The 22,918-nt window shown below is 42.6% G+C and overlaps 3 protein-coding genes across 3 annotated transcripts; all 3 read left to right on the top strand.

Annotated features, from left to right (window-relative positions):
- Nucleotides 1-5,297: 5,297 nt before the first annotated feature.
- gdf10b (growth differentiation factor 10b) lies at nucleotides 5,298-8,075 on the top strand. Its single transcript, XM_076093716.1, has 3 exons — nucleotides 5,298-5,553; nucleotides 6,826-7,733; nucleotides 7,884-8,075. Exons 1-3 carry the CDS (start codon nucleotides 5,301-5,303, stop codon nucleotides 8,073-8,075), a joined length of 1,353 nt encoding a protein of 450 aa, XP_075949831.1. The 5' UTR covers nucleotides 5,298-5,300.
- A 27-nt stretch (nucleotides 8,076-8,102) lies between these two features.
- On the top strand, nucleotides 8,103-22,511 carry irbpl (interphotoreceptor retinoid-binding protein like). The gene is made up of 3 exons (XM_076092755.1): nucleotides 8,103-8,135; nucleotides 11,714-11,764; nucleotides 19,803-22,511. Exons 1-3 carry the CDS (start codon nucleotides 8,103-8,105, stop codon nucleotides 22,509-22,511), a joined length of 2,793 nt encoding a protein of 930 aa, XP_075948870.1.
- On the top strand, nucleotides 11,788-14,720 carry gdf2 (growth differentiation factor 2). Its single transcript, XM_076093362.1, has 3 exons — nucleotides 11,788-11,880; nucleotides 11,958-12,279; nucleotides 13,801-14,720. The coding sequence occupies exons 1-3, from the start codon at nucleotides 11,788-11,790 to the stop codon at nucleotides 14,718-14,720; spliced, it is 1,335 nt and encodes a 444-aa protein (XP_075949477.1).
- Nucleotides 22,512-22,918: the final 407 nt, after the last annotated feature.

Here is a 22,918-nt window from a genome sequence, read left to right as displayed (position 1 = left end):
TGCAAGCGTGTGGAATTTTGATGAAAAACTGACTGGAAAATCTGATGCTAAAAATATATTTTGCAGTGCAAATATTCTGTAGTTTCAACATGTATTGTTTCATCACGAGCTTTAGACTGATGTACAGTGTAAATTGTGTTCTTCTACATTTTCTAATCCGTTTTAGTTTTGATCTGTTAGTGAAGAAAACTTTGGAGCTAGCTAACAAACTACAGAAAATCAGTTTAAAACCAAACTATCCCATTTGTTTTCAATCAGTGAAAATTTGCTTAAAAAAGGTAAACACTAGCTTAGCATTAGCATCTGTATCTATGCCTGTCTTGTTTTAGTTCCACAGAAATGTAACTTATTTAATAAGCTAGCAAGTTCATTCTACAAGTGGTTGGTGCAATGCCTGCTATTTGTTGGCCAGCTAAGCCGAAACAATTAGTTTAGATCAACAAAGCACGACTGTTGCCAAGCTACAAGTCTGGATTTCTCTCCATCTTCGAAATGTAGATGTTTGCACACAGCTAATTCTGCAATTGATCTTTCAGAGGCCATTTGAAGTGGATGTTGCAACTTTACCTGGAGGTAAAAGCTGTGAAATAGGAAATACTTTTGATATTCCAATGTCTGCTTTTAGGAACCCTTATTCACCAGCAGACACATACACGCTCTCTGTCACACACACACATGACGGCGATGACTCTCCTGTCAGCGAGTTGCCCAGGTGCTGCATGACTGAATAAATGTTGCCTAATGCTGCTCAGATGTCACTTGTTGTTTTTTTCACCTTAACATTCGGCAAATTGCAGTGATTTGGAGTCATAAATTTGCCATGCGCAAGTTTCTCCTCTGACTCCAGCAGACATTCCCCATTCGGCTGGCACTGCTGCGGCTATACTTGCAACACTATTGCATGAGACAGCCGGATGTCTCCCGGAGAGAGCAAGAGGGCTGTATGTGTGTGTGTGTGTGTGTGTGTGTGTGTGTGTGCGCGCGTATGTGTGGACCTGTCACTCTCGGGTTGAGTGATGTTGATGTGAGCTCAAGTGGCATGACTGTGGCTCTCTATGAGGGAGGTATGGCACAGAATCCAGACTGGAGGGGAGTATGGAGAGTGTGTGTGCGTGCGTGTGTGTGTGCGTGTGTGCATGGCTTGGCAGACATCAGATGAGGGGATGTCATGCCACTCAAACTCTCTCTCACACACACACAAACACAAACATCCATATCCAACTGCAGCGAGCATGAATGGTCATTCAGCTCCAGCCAGCAGTATGAAAACAAGTCAAAGGGAGGAAGAGGAGGGAGGAATGGGGGGGGGGGGGGAGTGTGAAGGATGGGGTCTCGGGCCAAAAGAAACACGGTGGGCTCGTCTGTCCTCCTCCCTGTCCTGATGAGCACCCCAGGCAAATATTCTGTGAATGAGAGCATATTTCGGGGGGTTAACTTCCCAATTTACCCTGTGAAGAAGGAGGAGGAGGAGGAGGAGAGGTGACTCATCTCATGATGTCATACAAGATGAAAAATTTTAAATGAGTCTCAATGTGTAATAGAGGACATATATTTTGGCCTGCTTCTTGGTCTGGTACTGCTATTACTGTACAGCAGCGCTGGTTCTCAGCCCTTTCAGCGTCAGCGATGTGATCCAACAAAACAAAGCAGTGCACTTTTCAATTGCCCAGTGAAAATGTCTTGCTTGTTTGTGTTGTCCAGAAAGCCCTTTAACAATGCACAAGACATCTGTGGCGAGGCAGGAATGGATGACGGTTAACGGAATAGTTCAGCACTTTAAGAAATGCACTCATTACGTTCATGCTGAGATATAGGAGAGAAGATTGATACCACTGTCACGTCTGTACACTAAGTATGAAGCCACAGCCAGGAGCTGGTTAGCTTAGCTTAGCATGAAGACGTGGAAACAGGGGGAAACAGCCTGACTGTCCTGAATCCACCTACCAGCGCTTCTAAAGATCACTAATTAACACGCTGAAACCTCAACTTCACGGCGATGAAAAGGCAGGAAGTCACTGCTCTCATCTCCCCTTTAACCACAACTTGTCATCTTTACACCCGTTTTGCGTTGATTAAACAAATGAAATATAATGTGGTGTAATTAGTGAACTTTTGAGGCGCTGTTGGGTGGATTTTTTTAGATAGAGCTAGGCTAGCTGCTTCCCCGTTTCTAGTCTTTGTGCTAAGCTAAGAAAACGAGCTGCTGGCTGTTGCAGCATATTTAGTGTACAGACATGGTATCAATCTTCCTATCTACCTGTCAGCAAATGTGTTGGTGTTGGTAGGCTGGTTTTGATCAAATCTAGCTGTCTCCCACTGCTTCCTGTCCTTTTGCTAAGCTAACTATGCTACTGGTATTAGCTTCCTATTAATATATGGGTGGAATCGATGTTCTCATCTAACTCTCTGAATTAAAGCACAGTACGTATTTCTCAAATGTGTTTTTCCTTTAACCGTCCAAACTTAAAGAATGTGATGAGCTGAGATATTTTTACAGCGAAGCTATAAAGAAGAAAAAAGGTTTAAAAAAATCCTTTATTCCACAGTTTTATTCATAGAAAAAGTTCAAATCTTCATGGAACATAAAGCCACAAGCTTGTTTTAATATTTGAGCTTTAATGACCATTTCTCTACGTTCACTCTCTCCACACTCCGTACTTTGTTTAGCAGCTATACTGGTAACCAGGCTGACGTGTGTGGGACACAGGGCCTGGACATGCTCCTTTGATCTCTGCCTGCAAAACCGCATGATAATGAGGTGACTTTATGATCATTGAGAATTTATGCTCATTGGATATAACAGTTTTCAATTCAACAAATTATGAACCTTGTCCGCCTGACATTTTCTGTACTTCTCCCATTGCGGGAAAGCCGTTACGTGAGAGGTCTCATGAAGTTTGCCGTGGGTGTGACAAGTACTCATACGGGTTTAATAAATTACCTTTGAAGTGGCGGCTAATGACTCTGGTGGGGCAGTTTTGGCTCAGTAGCTACAGCTGCTAGACAAGAGGAGTCGATACGGAGCTGGGGCCTTTTGGCTGACGTATTTCCACGTCTCCAAGGCAGGGAGGCACAATGTCTTCAAACATTAGTGTTATAAGTCAGATTTTGTCTCTGTCCCTAAAACCAAAGATCAAGGCTTCAGTAATCAATAATAAGAGGAATACAATGACGATATTTTGCACAATATTGGAATGCAAAGACCTCAATGGATCCAGATGGAGGGGGATTCAATCCTGTGACATGAGGTGAGGATGAAACTCATTTTTCTTTAATACCAGATGCCGAGTGTTGTTGCTTTCGCTATTTCATTTTACGTGATGAATGTTTTGGAAGAAATGTAAATTTCATGCAGAGAAACTTGCATCGAAGAATTGACCGCTCATAGCAAATGTGTATGCAGTTATACCAAAAAGCTTAGCTCATAAAAGGTTGGGGTGGTGGAGGAAGTGAGTGATAGCGAGAAGTATCGTGTTATAATGGCTGTGCTGTACATCATGAATATGATTGGACGTGACTGGTCAGCTGGTAACCACCCAGCTGCTCATTGAGCTACGGATTGTGGAGCGTGAATGTAGCGGCTGATGTTATTCAGCTCATTCCTGAATGCACGCCGTGCTCACTTTTTCTCAAAATTCAACATTGTGCACATTACTAAAGATTATTCAAAATGACTAATTCAATTTTAATGACCCCATGAGGAGTTTGACTGATTGCAGGAACACAATCCTCATCAGACCAATCCGTAATAACCAATAAGCTCTCATTGCAGAATGAAGAGTCATAAATGAAGTGCTTGAAGTCCTCACACCTAAACAGTAAAGTCTGTCATTGCCGTCCAAAACGACTCAGTATTTTCTGATCTGACGCCAGCTTTGGTTAACTTCAGGCAAGTAAAACTATCAGGCTACGGTTAGGAAAAAAGTATGGTCATGGTGAAAGAAACCAAAATGTAGCTGTTGGTGGCAGAATGGATGTGACCTGTGGTCTCCAACATCAAAGTCATGCCCTTTTGTGCCCCCCAACCATCTTCCCTGACCTCCCTCCTAAGAGGTTTTGTGGCGCTATAACTACGTCGAGCCACTTTCAGGGCCCCACCATCCCAAGGGGCCGGTTGGAAATCAAGCCTCGGCCACAGTCGCCTTTGCCTCCGAGAGAGACGAGTCGTTACTCGCATGACCACAAGGCCGCTGCTTTGTGAGGAAAACACAAGCATTGTGTCGTTTTAAGTGTTTGATCGAATGATTAATGCCGTTGTTTGTGCTGGTGAGGACAGCCTGCAACACCATCAAAGGAAGACTCACAGCCCCATTAGAACCAATTAGGCGAGCCCACGCTGAGTGATAACACAGTTCGATGGCTCCCCGGGTGGAGACAGATGCTATCTGGCTCTTTCGTTGACGCGGCACAAACTTTAAACACACCAGTGTTTTACCGAGGGGGAGCCCGGTCCCTGCAGAGTCCTTTATATCCGATGTAAGACAACTGCGGTGTCAAAGAGCCCCTTGTGATCCCCCTCGGGACCTGTAGGTATTTTAATGGCTGTCTGACCCGTGGTGGCTCTATAGCCTGCTGCCATCTCTCTCTCACAGGGAAACTATTGTGTCGCAGGAGAAACACAGAAAGCAGAGGAGAGCCTAAAAAGACGCTGTTGACTGCTTGTTACTCAATCTGTCCAGAGACTGAGATGAGCATCTGAATCTAAATCTAAAGTAAAGTCAAAACTTATTGTGGGTTGTTTTTTTTTTATCCCTAAAAGAGGTGATATGACTCTGGGACAGAGTGTGTGTTTTAATGTTAATTCCTTTATTCCTTTATTTATTTATTATTATTTAATTCCTCTGCAGCTTTAAAACCTGTTAGGAGGATATTTGTGCCTTAACCTGAAATAGTCACACCACTTGAGTGGATGCTGCATATTTACAGCAGGTTTAATATTCTCGTGGGGAACTGCTCTGTTCTTAACTGTGCTGCTCATCAGAACTCGTAAGCAGCTCACCTAAAATGCGGCGCTGTCTTTCGTTGGCTGTGCGCTCCGAGGCGTCACCATCTGACATCCAGCAGCAGAGCTCTATGCATGCGACCCCCCCACCTCCCGGTCTTCCTCCCATTGTAGAAACAGCTGTAGACCGTGAACCACGGAGTGCGGGTCTGACACGGATTACCTGGATACCGGCTGGAAAGCCTGGGTGGGCATCAAGCAGCGAGAGACAGAAAGGCAGCGCTCCTTCTGCTTCTTTTCTGGCTGAATTAAGTTTCTCCGCTTTTCTTTTTTAATGGGATCTCCTCCAACATCAACCATGGCGAGCCGGCTTCTTCACACTCTGCACATATTACTGATTCTGGAGTCGAGCTGGGGTAAAATGGTTTCTGAGGAAGCCGCGCGTAAAGGTGCCGAAGTCTCAGCGGCTGTGGAGCAGCGCGTCTTTGCGCACGAAGGCGCGAACCGGGACATGGTCTCCATCAACATGTTCAAAGTGTACGAGAAGTACAGCAAAGAGCCGCAGAGCCAGAGGGACGGAAACACCGTGAGGAGTTTTAAGGCTGTCCCGAGTGAGTGGCCACAGCGTTTATCAAACCCATGTTACCTTGGAGAGAACCGGTCATCATAAAATAATCAGCACTGCACTTCAAGGGAAGTCTGATTTAAAACAGATAGTTATGTTTATAACTCTCTGCTTATCTATCAGATATTTCCAGGTAATATTATGGACCGATACATATTGATTGGGCATTTTGTTAAAAAGTCTAAATTAGCTCTCTCCCAGAAATTTTAAAATATAGACAAACTGTTTATTTCCTATTGCACTTTAAAATAAGGCGAATCAGCATATTAGCCTAGTCTTATTTACAAACTCATTTTAGAACTTATAACAGTTTTATGATACTGCTTATGTCCAATCTCGTTTTGGCTTCTCTACTTTTATTTTACTCATTTTTGCACATTTCATTCATGAACTGTTTACATACTAAAAATACAGAAACGGGCTGAAGGTTTACGTAAAAACATGAATAGTCTAATGTTGTGAACAAAATAGTCCCTTGAGATAAGGCATTCTGATCTTTATAATATCATCAGTGCAGCTTCCTAAACGCAGGTTGTTTCAATAACATAGCTGCTCTCGCTTCCCACTGGTGCCAAACATCTCCACCTATATGCTCCGTTGGTGTTATGATTTAGTGATCCGGGGGACTTTTAAGTCTGTTAGTTCTCCAGTAGCTGCAACGGCCTAGGTGTTACACAAGAGCCTATTATCACACCCAGACACCGGCTGCACAGCAAAAAGCCTCAGAGGAGCTCTTTTTGCCATAAGCATTTCCATATGCCCGCGACAGACCTGCTGGACCGACCCAATGTTTGTCTTTCAGGCTGTGGTGGAAGTGTGGGAGACGAGGGTGAACTTCAAGAGTATAGCCATCCAGGATGAGGCTGTTGTTCGTGCGCGAGGCAAGCACTTAAGCGTGCTGGGCTCAATATTTTCCATGCTGCTGCTTATGTCAGTCAGATGTGTTGAGCAACATTTTTGCAGAAAACGTATTGGATGTTGTTATTCATGTCAGTCAAATGTGACAGAATGATATGATAGAAGAGGGCTGGGGGAAGGTACAAGGCAGCAACATGATCGCTTTAGTAATCTTCATTGTTCACTTCAGAGGTAGATCCTCTTTCAGGTCTTTAGCATAGGTTTGAGAAAACATCTGTCTGGTTAAACCAGAGAGTCCTTTTTAAAGCCAATAGATACATTTGAAAAAGCACGGAAGAGAGAATGAAAATAAGGTTGTCCTTTCTCATCAGTTTTCTAATTCAATTTTCAAATTCTCCAGGAGTCTTGCATGGCAAAGACGTGTTCCAGTTCGACCTGTCCACCATCCAAGAATCAGAGCTCATACTCCTCGCCTCTTTTCATTTCCTCTACAAGCGGCCCCGCCAGCACCAGCGACCGTGGCGTTTCCGGAGGCCTCGCCACCCATCCGGCGGCCTCCAGCATCCCTATCCTGCCCCCCCGGAGCTCCTCTTCCACGGATCCTCTTCCACAAACTCAGCTTTTGCGACACCGCTCGGGAACATAACTCTGGCTCCTTTCAAGAAAGGCTCTTGGCAAACAAGGGATGTAACGGCAGTGCTGAAACACGCCAGGGATGTCAAACAGCTCGTGGTCACGGTGGAGTTTGAAATGGGCTTCGGGGCGGCTCGGGGGCAGCAGAGGAGCCCTCACGGCCAAGAGCGCCTCTCTCCAGCCAACCTGCCGTATGTCTTGGTATACGCTGACGATCGGGCCATAGATGAGCCGAACAGCGTGGCCACGTCGCTCCAGAGGTACGGGCCCTTCCCTGTGACGGAGGACGCGTCCCCCTCAGCCTCAGCCTCAAGGATCCGGCGGGAGCTTCACCTCCAGATCCAAACCAACGACATTCCAGAGGTCCAGTACAACACCTTGAAGAATCATGAGCTGTGGCAGAACACGTACTTCCCGGCGAAAGCCAAAGCGGCAGTGAAGCCAGGAAGGAAGAGTCTGGAGAGCGGCGAGGGCCTGGGAAAGCCCCAGGTGCTGAGCTTCGATGAGAGGACGATGAAAAAGGCCAGGAGGAGACAGTGGAGCGAGCCCAGGGTTTGCTCCAGGCGTTACCTCAGGGTGGACTTCGCTGACATCGGCTGGAGTGAGTGGGTCTTGGCGCCAAAGTCATTTGACGCCTACTACTGTGCAGGGGCCTGTGGATTCCCCATCCCTAAGGTTACTGGGCTCATCTTCATTTTGATTCAGATAATAGAAAATTCAAATCTTTTCAGGCATCATGTTTATCTATTTTTCCCTTAGTTTCTACTGTTATAATAGTAAGTTCTGTCAGCGTTAATCCCGTTTACTCCCACTCATTTCCTTTAGGTGGCGCGTCCTTCCAATCACGCCACCATCCAGAGCATCGTCAGAGCGGTGGGAATCGTCCCCGGCGTCCCCGAGCCGTGCTGTGTTCCAGAAAAGATGAGTCCCCTCAGCGTCCTTTTCCTCGATACAAACAGGAATATGGCGCTGAAGGTTTACCCCGGCATGTCTGTGGATACCTGCGCCTGTCGGTAGGGCCGGAGACGGCAGGACGTGCGATCAATGAAGATGAAAGGTTACAAGGAGGACGTACAGGTAGAGCATATATATATATATCAGAAGGGCATTTTTCACATCGAAGAGGACACCAGTGATGAGGACAGCGAGAGGACGAACTCTTGAGTCTCAGTTTGAGAACTCTGTCGTGAAGCTTGGACTAGCCTCTGTCATGATGCGACATTGACGAAACAGTTTCCATAGATGTGTTTTCCTCCACCCAGGCCACCGGCATTTATTTTTCTCCCTTCACCCAAAAGCAGTTTATAGAAGTGCACTTAATACAAACCTGTTGCTGTAATGTATTGACCGTCTGGAGGTTGAAGTTAAGTAAAAAAATGTATGCAGGTAGATCTTCATCTCTGTTCATCTCTCAATAACTTCCTTTAGTCTTTTTCAGCACACTTTCACTTTTATAAAGTGATCTTCCCGGCTTCGGTGTTAGACGAGATAACACTTTCTTCGGTCTCGGCCTGGACTCAGGCCTGGTTTTTGGAAATGTTTCCAACTCGACCAAGCTCAACGTCTGGGTTTTCAACAGTTTCTGAAACCTTCGGACATCAGTATCCTCTGCTGCTTGTCCCCGTCGGTAGGATTGAACTGAAATTTGGACAAAACTGATGAGCTGCACACTGACTCGCGGACTCAGGAGGGTCTGAGGGACACAGAAGCTGCACGGCAGCACATTTACATCCTACCAAATGAATCAACCCTCGTCATGTAAATACTGTAGTTACTAACGCCAACTAAAATGGTACTTATTCTTAAGTGATGTCACCTTGTTGCCATTGAACACCTCCCACATATTAGCAAGGGACGTTATTCATGCGTGAGAGGTAATATCTTCTTTGAACTATATTCCCATAGCCATTTGTTTATCTTGTATATACTGAGTGTATTTTGACGCCTACTGAGACGTGATGTGTCGCTCGCTTCTGAGGGAGAAGCGGTGCGTTGCTGCCACCTGCTGTGCATTTTGGGAAAGTTGAAGAGACTAAACCATAAGGAGAACGTTTTACATTACATTACATTACAGTCATTTAGCAGACGCTTTTATAGACGACTTACAATTCAGATTCTTTTTAGCACTTCCTGTTGCTACTCAGTATTTCCCTTTCGATACATAAATACTGTTCATCAAAGATATAATGTTAAGTTTGTAATGATGGTAGATTTCCATAGTAAGTTAAAAAAAAGGGATGAATGTATCGGACCTTATAACTGTATGGCTCAAAGTGTATTTGAATAGTTGTGTGATGTGTGGTTTGACACATCGTAGACATAATGTATGCATGGTAAGGAAATAAACTGAACTGTACATACGGTCAAAGACACTTGCTGACTTCCTTAGGTTTTTATAAAAAGTATAAATCACAGACTTTGTGTGCATTTGACATACTATACCTTGCTACTATGTATATACATTATAACACACATATGCATATATATATATACGTAGATATACTTACTTATATATGTATGTATGTATGTTTATATATATATGTATTTTATATAACAGAAATGTGTCAAAGTGGCGTGATAGTGTTGATTTATTCTTTAGTATTGTTCATTTTGTAAGGCAATTGCCGGTTTTTCTAACTGTGTTGATAATAGTGACTCCGCCTTAAAGCTGCACTTCTTTCAGCGCTTTGTTTTCATCAGCGTTGTTTCCAGTCAGAGCAGGCAGCCGTTTTCAAATTTTTTTAAAAACGTAATAAACCCACTTTACTTCATCAGTAGAATTTAGCAAAAATCCACATATTTTTCACAGCCGTTGAAGGAGACGAAAACCAGAGCTGGGAGGAGAGTGAATATTGAACTTATTTTCGGCAGATTGACAGAAGCACAGTTGCTCTCTGTGTCTGCTGGATGTGGAAATAAGCAACTATTTGCTACCAGTTTGACAAAATCGACTTTACACGGTGATAATAAGTCAGTGTTGTGTTAACAGTTTTGTTCCTGTTGAATGCTGCTTTAAAGGGCTGTTAAAAATATAACAGCTAATTGGAGAGTTTAAATGTTACATGATGTTCTAAATGTTGTTTCAAAGCTTTTTGCACCCTGATAAAGAAATTCTGGATGAAACTTCTGAATTGCTTGACTTGGAAACAGAAACCTCTGTACTGACTGTTGGCACCAGACATTAGCCATTGCAAGCCTCATCAATATCAGCCATCAAAGACCAGTCTATCTGCAAAATGTTAGTATAATTAAAGTACAGTTTTGTACTGCATATTTTTCAGCCCAGTAATTTGGCCTAAAGTCAAATGACCAAAGTTTCACAACACATAGATCTCAGTCCAGTTTTCCCTGCTGTGTTTGTTTTCCTCCTGCATGTCGACATTATTTGTTGTGTCCGTGCCAGTTGGTCTTGTCGTCGCCTTTCATCACTGATTGACTCCATAGAGAGGAACTCTCTCATGCTTAAATGGGCCATAATGAAAGCAATTCTATGAAACCCGGCATGAACCGAGTACTGAGTGGCTGCATTGGTAAAAGACAGAAATTCCAAGAAAGGCCGGACTCAGGCCAACGTCCCCTGACACATTGGCTTTTGGTTCCGGTTTTAGCTGTGTGATGAGATAAGCAGCAACCTGGAGTGAGCAGGCTGGCGCTGCTCGGCACCAGTGGTGCACACCAATTGTGTTTAAAAGCACGTTTAAGGGGTATTGGCATAGAGAGGTAAAGTCCTGTGCCTTCCGTTAGACCGCCATGGCACATTACTTCGAAATAAATATGTACGGTCATCAGCAGGACAGCGAGAGATGTGGTTCACTGAGCAGTTTCACACAAAACTAAATGGCACTAAAACAAACGTATGACAAAGTGTGACTTTCTTGAGGGGCTTTTAAATGATCTGTTAAATTGACCAGCATGCTATGTGGCCTCTCAATTACAGTGGAAAAACAAGGGTCTTGCGCATTCTGTGCTGGTCGGCTCAATATTGACCTCTCCGAAACTCCCAGTGGCATTGCACTAAATGACGCCATCTACAATGCTAATGATGTTAGCAGCTGATTGCTACTTTTTTTAGATACTGCATGCTGATGTTTTGCCAAGTAAATATCTTTGTTGTCTGGTCTGGGTATGAGGTCCATTTGAGATTGAACAGTTGAATTTAAATGTCCACATTATGTGATATTAGGTATGTCATTTTTAATTCACAGTGCTACTTGTTGCATTTGTGACTGCTCTTTGTCACTGACTGGTTTAGATCAATTCACTTGCACATTCCTAAAGCTTTCAGAGTCTGTCAGATATAGTAGGCTATCTTCCTTATCAGTGCCTTTAAAGGGACCACAGTCAGCAGACATTTTGGTATCTGGAACATGTGCGTTACTTGCAATGAGTGGCTGGATAAAAGGTTAAACAACACTAACTTGTAAGAAATATTTAACAATGATTGTGGTGAAGAATGCAATGTGCTGTTTCTTTTAAGTGTTTTCTTTCCACTGGCCTCAACGCTGTCACCCTCCAGCTGGGAAAAGGCATTTTATGGAGATGTCTGCTTGTCAGTAACCTCACAGTATCCAGTGCCTCTCTCATTATCGCTGTCAAGTGTTTACAGTGTCTTCATTAGCAGCCAGCCCTCTGGTGATAACAAAGCTTAAAAGAAGGCATCAATGGCAGTGATAAGCTTGGCCAAGCTACTATTTTGGTTGACACAAGTCCCCCTGTTTACTCTGGGAGCATGGGAGCGGACATCAGGACTGTGGTCCTTGCATTGGGGATCTCCATTTTCCAACCTTGCCGTCGCAAAGTCTGTTTTCAGGCCGGGCAGAAGGTAAAGTTTGTGCCAGCTCAGGGGATTAGAAAGGACCTCATTTCAAAATGCAGAGCTCCAGATCCTTCCTGCTCCAGGTTTGTTTGTGTCTGGTGGTTTGTATGGACTCCTGCACCTGTAAACCTCTCAATAATGACATCCAGAGTGAGGACCCCGAGGGACTCTACTCCCAGCTGTCAGAGGAGGACCTTCTGGAGGAGGAAGACGCCGACTCCAGGATGGAGAACCTCCTGGGAACAATGAAGGAGGGCTTTCTGAGGAAACTCAACCTGTCGGATGTTCCTCAGGAAAACAGCAAGATCTGCCCTCCTCAATTCATGATGGAGCTCTACAACAAGTACGCCTCGGACAGCTCGGCAAACCCTCAGTCTGATGTCATTCGAAGCTTCACAGTCCAAGGTACATGAACAGAGTTTAACTTGTCATGCAAGAAATATGACATGCAATTATCTTAATATTGTGTAGCTTGAGGGAGTCACTTCCTGTTAATAAAGATAAGTCTTATTCTGGGGTCTTTTTTCCCTTAGTAATCCCCACAGTCAGAGAGTTCAATATTTGGAAATCACTACATGCCAAATGTATATTTCGGTTTTCTAATTTATATAACTAGTTTCTATGCAAATTTTTTATTAGTAATATTGTTCAATTAGGGATTATTTTTGTGGAAAATTTTAAATAAATGGCCATAATTCTAAAAAAATGTATTGCACTCTTAAGTTGAGCATGGTCGAGCCCTGTAGCCTACAAACTTTGATAAAACACACTTTAGTGTTGGCTGTCACTCATTAGCAGATTCTATTATTCTGTCAATATTCAAAATTTCAAAGGATCACATTGTGTGATGAAGTTTGTATTTCCCTCGGAAATTAGAAGCTAGAAAGCCAGGCTAAAAAAAGAAGAAGTGAAAGCTAGTTTAGATTGCTAAATGTAACACAAATTCATTTTATTTCAGTCATTGGCAGCTCCTGCACTCAGTTCATCCTACATTATAGAAAGCAGGCAGTCTAGCTAGTGTTAGCTGTCTCTCTTTTATGGGTCCAGGCCACAGTCCAGATTGTTAAAAAATTGATATTCCTGTGACCTAAGCCTTTTGTACTTTACTCTGTTAGACTGCAAATAAGAAATGGACGTAGTCGTTGTGACGTCACCCATTGGTTTGTAGAATGCTGTTTTGAAGCCTTGAGTTAGCTATTTTGGGCATCGCCATCTTTGATTTTTGCAACCAGTGAATGGAAGTGACCATGTCTGGACTGCAGAGGAGTGTTGTAGAGGCGCAGTGTACGGCTCTGGTAGCAACCTGTCAATCACGAGGTAGCACCGCCCTAAATCCTACTCCGCTTTATGGTCTATTGTATTCTAAATGGGACTATAATTTACCAAATATACATCATGTTGTATTGAAGAAGACTTGAAACTAGAGAATGAGACCATAAACTCAGGTTTACAATGTTTACTGAGGTAATAAATCAAGTGAGAAGTAGAGTCATTTTCTCATAGACTTCTATACAATCCGACTCTTTTGCAACCAGAGGAGTCGCCTTCTGATGGCTAGTAGAATGCAAGTCTAAGGCACTTCCGCATTGGCTTTACTTTTCAGAGCCGGAGGTTGCAGCCTGGTCACTTGTATCATAGCACTAACATGCAGAGTCCAGACGGAGTCATGTAGTAACATACTGAGTGCTGAAATCACAGATGGGGCAAACAGCACAAAGCAACCGCTAATCGTTGCAACTGCAGTAATATCAACATTATTTTGGACCAAATAAGTACACAAGCCAAAACAAACCCCAATGAGACATATCCTACTGATTTATTAAGAGAAAAATAATTTTAAAATCAGTCTGACATAATGTCAGGCAGCGCAGATCTCAGCGTCTGTCTTATATAAACCCCTCTAACCTCTTTGTATCTATCCAACAGATATCCCTCTCTCTGTGACAAATGGAACAAAGTCAAAACACAGGCTGCAGTTCAACGTCAGCATCCCCAACCATGAAAAGATCACTACTGCCGAACTGCAGCTCTTCTTCTTCCCAGAAGCCAGACCAAGGGTCACCTTCCACAATTTCAAGGCCACCATCAAAGTCTATGAAGTAGATTACAACGATTTCACATCCACCACCCAACTGCTGGTTGGAAAAGAGGTGACAGGCTTGGAGAGCACGTGGGAGACGTTTGATGTGACCACAGCTATTCAGAGCTGGATCAAGTCGGGCCATGGAGCAACTGTTTTTGATGTTGTGGTTGATAGGAAGGATTGTGGGGCCTCTAAAGGCGGAGAAGAAGATGCAGGCTGTTTGAATATGAGCGTGTCTGTTGGAAATAATACTTCAGCGGCTTTAATAGTCTTCTCAGATGACCTGGGTAGCAGGAGGAGGGAAACAAAGAAGGAATTAAGAGAAATGATCCTCCACGAAGAAGAAATCATCTTCCACTCCGACGCCGACTGGAATAGAGGAGATCAGCTTCCAAACGAGATCCCGGAGGTTCAACATCCACGGAGACAGAAAAGAAAGGCAGAGACGGAATACTGCCAGCGGACCTCTCTCAAGGTCAACTTTAGGGACATCGGCTGGGACAGCTGGATCGTGGCGCCTCCAGAATATGACGCCTTTGAGTGTCGAGGCCTGTGTTACCACCCGCTGACAGACGAATCGACCCCTTCAAAACATGCCCTCATCCAGGCGGTGATGAACCTCAGGAACCCCAAGAAGGCCAACATGGCGTGCTGCGTCCCCATCAAACTGGACCCCATCACAGTCATGTATCAGGAGAACGGACGCCTCACTATAAGATACCTTTATGAGGAGATGAAGGTGGCAGAGTGTGGTTGCAGGTAGTCAGAGAGAATTGGTCAGCTCTGGTGGTAGCACAGGTGATCATAATGGTTCAAAAGTCAGTCGGCTGTTCATACCTTCCACAGGCCAAGTAGAAGAAAAGTACCCCAGGTCTAAGAAGAAGATGAGATAGAACTTTATTTATACCAATTTTGCAGAAGTTGCAGTACAAAATAAGAAAGAGTGCATGGAACATGGATGCCTTACCTATTTATTCTCTTGATATAGATAGGTAGTATATTAAAATAAATAGGTAGTATGTGACAGGTATAATGTTTACCATGTTGACATGGTGTTAGCATGCTAACATTTGCTAATCAGCACGAAAGACCAATACAGCTGAGGTTGATCAGATCAAATAGCTGTCGGGATTTTTAGAAAGACAAAAGTCAACCTGGTGGCACAAAAGGAAAAGTCAGGAGATCACCGAAGTCATAAGAGCTCATCCTCTGTGTAGCATTAATGTCTGAACGAAATATGGCAATCCGTCCAATAGTTGTTGATTGGTGGACCGACATTGGCATTTTTAGAGCCAAGCCGCTAGCAGTACAAACAATATAATAAAACATTACATTAAACATACTGTACGTACCTTTTTACACTGTAGTCATGAAACAATGCTATGTAGCATTTACAGTTTATGCTATTCCTTTAAATCTATTGCTAAGAAAAAGTCTTAAACTCACAAATAGGGATATGTTTTGAATGATGGAACCATCAACAAGTCAGTTACACTTTTTGCATGTGCTGCTATGAATTCTAATGGCACCTGTGGCCTTTGTTAAAATTGTTTTTTTTAGCATTTTACATGTTAACCACACTAAGCAATAAAACAAAAGGAGACAGATATCTTTATATTGGGTATTTAATACTGGATATATGTACATAAAAAAGCTTGCCCGCACACTGTTTTGGTCTAATACATTTCAACAAAACTAATACAATTGTAATTTTATGCAGTAAATAATGTTAAACAGAGCAGAAAGTATGTAAAAAGTAAACAAAAAATGAATCGTAAAAATCTAATCTAAAAAACAAAAGTACGTTAGTTTTGTTTGTTATCAGACATCTTTGGTTACTATTACAAGAACTAAAAAAATATTTGGGTTTTTTGTAGATAATAATGCTACAGTACATCCATCAGTGATGTTTCTAGAACAAATTAAGAGACTTGTTGGCATTAATAGGGCAACATTTAATCACAGCTGTCCATCTGTTATTCATCTACTAGTTTTAGTGTAAATCTGTACATTACCATTGAAAGTGTAATTTGTTTATATATATATATATATATTATTTTAGTGGTATTCTGTAAATCACTGCCGTAGACAGACTTGTACAGTGTTCAGCTTGAACATGCATGCTACATTGCTGAGTGGAGAGTTATTATTGTACTGTATGTTTCATGATGTCTACATTTTGTTTCTGAGGCTTTCCTACCCTCAAATGAATAAAAATATTGTCACAAAATTAAATTTTATTTTAGTTACTCAGCTCATCCTGCATTAGCTGCATTTAGTAACTTTCTTTTGCATGACTGAATTTCTTTTTCTGTCCAATTCCTACTTCTTTGACTTCAGGTGGTGACCATTGTGTAGTACAATTCATAAATCTCAAACCAATAAAATCCTCATAGACTAGCTAGACCAAATGCAACTGCCTTTGTTGCCTAAATTGACACTAATCCCCTTGTATCGGAAGCTTCAAACTAATAAATATTAGCATTGCCTTTTACAAACAGATTCAGAGGATTGATTTATACTTTCACCACACAGCACAAATAACTATTACTTGCACTACAAATAATGCTAACCTCATTCTCAAAATATACACAACACTAGATAAATCAGAGAAGACAAGTGCTGTTTCAGCTCCAGGATGCAGCCAGGGGGAGAAAAGAACGTATGGAAATGAATTGGTTTTATATTGTTACAACCCTGACTTAAGGGAGGCAACATGAAGGAAGAAACTAGTGTTTTCAAGTTGGAAGAACCTAATTTTAAATGTATTAAGGAAAATACAAGAGTAAAGAGGAAACAAAGTGGTGTGGAGACGAAGAGTGGGGAAGGTGGAGGAAGGGCCTTTTGTAGGTCGATCTCGTGCCACTGATTGCATAGGAGGAGTGAGTTGATTAGGATTTTGTATGGATTAATTTTGTTATTTTTTTACATTTCAATCACAAACTTCTCTGGTATGTTTATTCCAGTAAATACATGCAGTAGCAGTATAGGGATTATTGATTTCCTGCATTTAATCATAGCTGCTGCCACTGCTCGTTAGAGGATAGTGAAAACAGCTGTGCGTCATTGTCTCCCTTTAGCAGTGACTGGGCTCTGTCAAGTGACTCTATGGCAGATTGCATTCTGTTGCATTGGTGCAGTTATATACTGTGTAAGCTCAAGTGTCCTAATGGCTCAGTTATGAACAATGTAAGTACCATAAATATATACTTGTTCATTTTTTAAAAAGAGTTACAAAGTTTTGTTCTGTTTTACTTGGTGACTGTTAGCTTTTAATTCTGTAAAATGTTTAATTCTGTGATTCACGATATCTTTTGTGATTGTAATGTAGGCAATATTTTATAAGGGTGGGAAAAGTTGTGAATATTGTCTGCATGTGTCATTCACACCATCCAAGACAAATCCTGAATTACCTAAATTCTGATGGTCTGTAAATCATATTTTTTTGTAATTTGTCGTTTGTGTTAGAGTCAAATCACAGTTAAACTACTCAAAGGCCGAGACTTGTATCACATAAAGGAAGAAAAAAAAAAAGCACAAGTAGAACAAACTAATTCCACTCAATCCAAATATTTTCGTCTTAATGCACAGTGTCAGTTTTGTAAATATTTGAAGTCAGTGACACATCCTTATCAGCGCTGAAACCTCTGTGACAAGACAAAAATGAGGGGTCAAGTTCATGTAGACACTTGCGCGTCCTTCCGGGGTGACTGCTCTCGTCTTAAAATAGCATCAATAACAAGGCAGGCAATCCCATTTCAATGTCCAACAAAATAATTGGCTCAGTTGACTTTTGCCCCCAACAGCATGTGACAACAGAATGTCTGGATTAGCAGTACAATATTACATCTTGAGCCTGCCTGAATTGATTTTTTTGTCCACTTGGGAGAAGCACAATCAGCTGTAGACTTCTAAGTTACAAATTGCGACCTTGTAAACTTACAGTACGGATCCTTGGACTGGCCTTATAGAGAGAAAGAAAATGTATTTTGATTTACTAATTTACTAATTAGCGCGCACAAAATATAATTCCTTCTCAAGGAACAAGATAGAAATGTATTGCCTCAATTTGATTAAATGTTCCCACGTTTTGGTTTATTTGGTTAAAAATTAAAAAACAAAACAAACGTAACCAGCGGATCTGCCTCGTGCTTGACAGCCTGCAACATCACTCCAGTTAGAGACTGCAGCAGGGTGCGTCGTGCAGGCTCTCTGTATATACAAATATTTTGTGTGCACAAATTCATCAAATAAAATGTTTGTATGTATATATATATATATATATATATATATATATATGAAAACATTTGCCTGCTGTGTCTGGAAATGACGCTGATGAGAGCAGATCAGAGCGGTAAAGTTGTGGGCCAGGGTATTTAATAATGAATTTATGATTCATGCAATCTCTGCAGGCTAACAAGTTTACGGAAATAGCTAATGAGTAGCTGTTCTTGCCCGCTAACATGCAAATTATACAATGAGATTATTTCATCTGACAGAGCAGCCTTGATTTCAGAGAATATTTTCAAAGCTAAAATGCCACTGTTGTATTTCAAGCAAGATAGCAATTTAGGGATTGTAATATCTACGCCACTGCTATAACCAAAGTATGACACAATGCACTGTTTAAAAGTCTCGATCTGTGTCCTGGGAGCTGGCATAGGGGACTTATTATGTAAGGCATGAGGCGGTATTAAAAGTTAAGACGTGGAGATTAGCTGAGCACTGTGTACTGTAGTATGTGGAAGGAGATGATGTCTGGCTGCATAACGCTGAGCTGCAAAATTGCCTGAATCAGGGTACCACTCGTTATTGATGGCAGATTCAAGGTCTACATATAGATTTTAACACAAATATAGTTTGAATTAATTGTCAACGTAGGACTTTCATTTCACCAACGTATTATTCACATAAACCTTTTCTTTATTTCACCGTCCACCAAATAAAAAGATATACATTGTGACCATTAAACCATGAGAAACAATAGCCCACTGTGAAAGAAGAACAAAACAGGAGAAAAAAGGAGAATAAGCAAATGACTCAGCATTCAATCCAGATAAAGACTTTTTGTTCTTATATCCAGAGTGTGGGTGTGTGGTGTTTTTCATTACCCTATTCTGATCCCGCATGTGTTTTAAGAAGACTTTGCCACGTGTCTATAATCGTGTCACCAGTGGGGCGACCCAGACATGACCCCTAAAGCTACCAACAGCACCAAAATACACCACCATAAGCTTCCATAACAAACATGGGAGTGAGAGAGAGTGAGCATGAGAGTTTCTGATCAGGCTTTCGCATCAATCAGTCCACCTCAAACACATGTTTGACCCGTCCCTCTTTTGTATCTAGAAGAAAATTGTACGATGTTTAAATATTAATGAGATGACATATGGTGAATTTAGAAAACAATGCCGAAATATGACTACAGAAAGTAATGGTAAATTGTGTCAAGCACATTAAGCTCCTTGAACAAAGACAATGCAACTGCATAAGAGTAATGCATTCTGCTTGTGTGGGAAAAGGTAAGAAACTGCACAGGCTCCCGTTCACCATTTTTGATTATGTCTGTTATTGTCTGCTGGCTGAAGATAATGCGATTAAAGGTTTATTGGGAACAAAAGCCTCTTATGTTGATGTTGTTGTGTCCAAAAAAAACCATGACAGTGACAATGTTCCCTCCTATAAAAACAACCATCTCTCAACACAGGCAAAAGGACTAAGTCAGCCCAGGGCAAGAGAAGACTGAGTTGTTATCTTTCCATCAGCGATGATGAAGACCTTGGCGATGGCGCAACACACACCATCCCTTTTTTTGATGCTTCTCCTATGTACTCCATCCGTCAAGTCATCATTCCAGCCCGCCCTGATGTTAGAAATGGCCAAGATCCTTTTGGAAAACTACTGCTTCCCTGAGAACTTGGCTGGGATGCAGGAGGCCGTCCAACAAGCCATCAACAGTGGAGAAATCCTGCAGATTTCAGACAGGAAGACCCTGGCCTCTGTACTCACAGCTGGAGCTCAGGGGGCACTGAACGATCCGCGGTTGACTGTGTCATATGAGCCCAATTTCGTCCCGTTGATGCCACCTACGCTGCCATCTCTCCCCATAGAGCAGCTGATCAGGCTGGTGAGAAACTCTGTCAAGCTGGATATCCTGGACAATAACGTTGGATATTTGCGGATAGATCGGGTCATTGGGACGAAGACAGCGGCAAAGCTTGGCTCCCTGCTGAGAGACAACATTTGGAACAAAGTTGCTCACACATCCTCACTGATCTTGGACCTGAGGTATAGCACAGCTGGAGAACTGTCTGGAGTTCCCTTTATAATCTCCTATTTCTCAGATGCTGAGCCCCTCATTCATATTGACACTGTGTATGACAGGCCCTCAAATACAACTAGGGAGCTGTGGACCATGCCGTCAATTATTGGGGAAAGGTATGGAAAGAAGAAAGACGTGATTATTTTGACCAGTAAACATACCCTTGGGGCTGCTGAGGCAGTGGCATATACATTAAAAAATCTAAAGAGGGCCATCACAGTTGGGGAAAGGACTGCTGGTGGCTCCGTAAAAGTTCAAAAGATTAGGATCCCCCAGTCGGAGTTCTACATAACAGTTCCTGTGGCAAGATCAGTCAGTCCAATCACAGGCCATACCTGGGAAGTGAGTGGTGTTTCCCCAACCGTCAACGTCATCGCCAAGGAGGCTGTCGCAAAAGCCAGGTCTCTTCTGGCTATAAGGAGTGCCATTCCAAAAGTTGTGCAGAGTATTGCCAACATAATCGAGAGGTTCTATGCTTTTACCGACAGAGTTCCAGCGATCCTTCAACATCTGCAATCTACAGACTTATTCTCTGTCGTATCTGAGGAGGACCTAGCTGTCAGACTGAACCAGAACCTCCAGACTATGTCTGAAGATCCACGGCTGATAATCAAATACACACAAGACAATGCTGCCATAGTAGAGAAGGATCTTGCACTTGACAACTTTCCAGATGATTTGGAATCATTAAAAGTACTGGTAGAAACAACGATCAAAGTAGAAATTCTCCCACACAATACTGGCTATCTCCGCTTTGACCAATTTTTCAAGTCGTCTGCAGGGGATAAACTAGAAGAGCTCATGGCAAAAAAGGTATGGGAGCCCCTCAAAGACACTGATAACCTGATTATTGATTTACGCTATAATATAGGTGGTTCCTCTACTTCTCTCGCCCTTATACTGTCCTATCTGCAGGACGTTTCCAAGAAGCATCATTTTTTCACAATATATGACCAAATTCAGAACACAACAACAGAATATGGATCTCTGCCACAAGTTGCAGGCCCAGCCTATGGCCCCAAACGTGGGGTTTACGTGTTGACCAGCTACTATACAGCAAGTGCCGGTGAAGAGTTTGCTTACCTGATACAGTCACTACATCGTGGCACAGTCATTGGGGAAATTACATCTGGTACTCTAATGCACTCAAAGACATTCCAGATAGAGGGGACAGATATTGCCATCACTGTCCCTTTCATAAACTTTTTAGACAACCATGGTGAATTCTGGCTAGGAGGTGGTGTGGTTCCTGATGCCATTGTGTTAGCTGAGGAAGCTGTGGAGCACGCTCATGAGATTGCAGATTTTCACCAAGGGCTCCAGTCCCTCATAGGAGGAACTGGAGTACTGTTAGAAAAACACTATGCAATCCATGTTGTAGCGCTTGAGGTGATTAAGATACTGTTGAGCAAATGGGCTGAGGGATTGTACTGGTCGGTGGTTGACTTTGAATCTTTGGCATCTCAGTTGACGGCAGACCTTCAAGAGACTTCAGGCGATCATCGCCTTCATGTCTTCCACTGCGATGTCGAGCCAGAGTCACTTCATGATGGCCCAAAAATCCCCAATGTTGAAGAAGTGGGATACATAATCGACGCTTTGTTTAAAATTGAGCTTCTGCCAGGTAATGTTGGCTATCTGAGGTTTGACATGATGCCAGATGTAGAGGTGGTAAAAGCCATTGGGCCTCAGCTGAGAAAATCAGTGTGGCGCAAGATAGTGAACACAGATGCCCTCATAATTGACATGAGGTACAACAGTGGTGGATATTCAACCGCAATTCCCCTCTTGTGCACATATTTCTTTGATGCTGAACCATTGCGGCATCTTTACACTGTCTTCGACCGCGCCTCAACCACCATGACAGAGGTCATGACATTGCCTCAAGTCAGAGGTCAAAGGTATGGGTCCTCCAAGGACGTCTATATCCTCACCAGTCACATGACAGGGTCAGCAGCTGAAGTGTTCACCCGCTCTATGAAGGACCTGAAAAGGGCCACAATCATTGGAGAGCCAACGATTGGAGGGTCTCTATCAAGTAGAACCTATCAGATCGGGGACAGCGTCCTGTACGCTTCCATCCCTAACCAGGTTGTGTTGAGTGCGATCACTGGGAAAGTGTGGAGCGTTTCAGGGATTGAGCCTCACATTATAGCCCAGGCAAAGGACGCTCTTCCTTTGGCACAGAGACTCATAGCAACAAGGCTGTTGAAGAGAGAGCAAGGAAAATAGTTCCTCATGGTGTATGCTCACTTTAACCTTTATAAACTAGGAGTTAATTTGTCTTGTGTTTAGCCACCACTTCAATGTCATAGTCCATTTTCTTTGTGCGGCAAGTGTTGCCTGTGTGACATCAACATTATCTCCCAGAATCCCAGACCATCCAGTCTTCACTATAAAATACATTTTTACATTCAAGGTGTTTAGCTGATGTATAAGCTTATTATTAGCGGGAATTTTATTAGCAGTGGGTAAGGATCAAATCTCAAATCTGCTCTCCTAATCTGGAATTAAAAACAGTAATGTCGGATAGCCCGTTGACATTACAGTAGCCTCATTGCAGTGTGAACAGTGAAGTATTGTGAATAAAACAACATCATACAAAGTATTAATACACCAATTATCAGTGTTTCTTGAAA

The sequence above is a fragment of the Anarhichas minor genome, unplaced genomic scaffold, assembly GCF_050575085.1.
Source record: "Anarhichas minor isolate MPS153535 unplaced genomic scaffold, ASM5057508v1 ptg000017l, whole genome shotgun sequence".
Lineage (NCBI taxonomy): Eukaryota > Metazoa > Chordata > Actinopteri > Perciformes > Anarhichadidae > Anarhichas > Anarhichas minor.
This window is presented reverse-complemented; position numbering and strand designations above follow the sequence as displayed.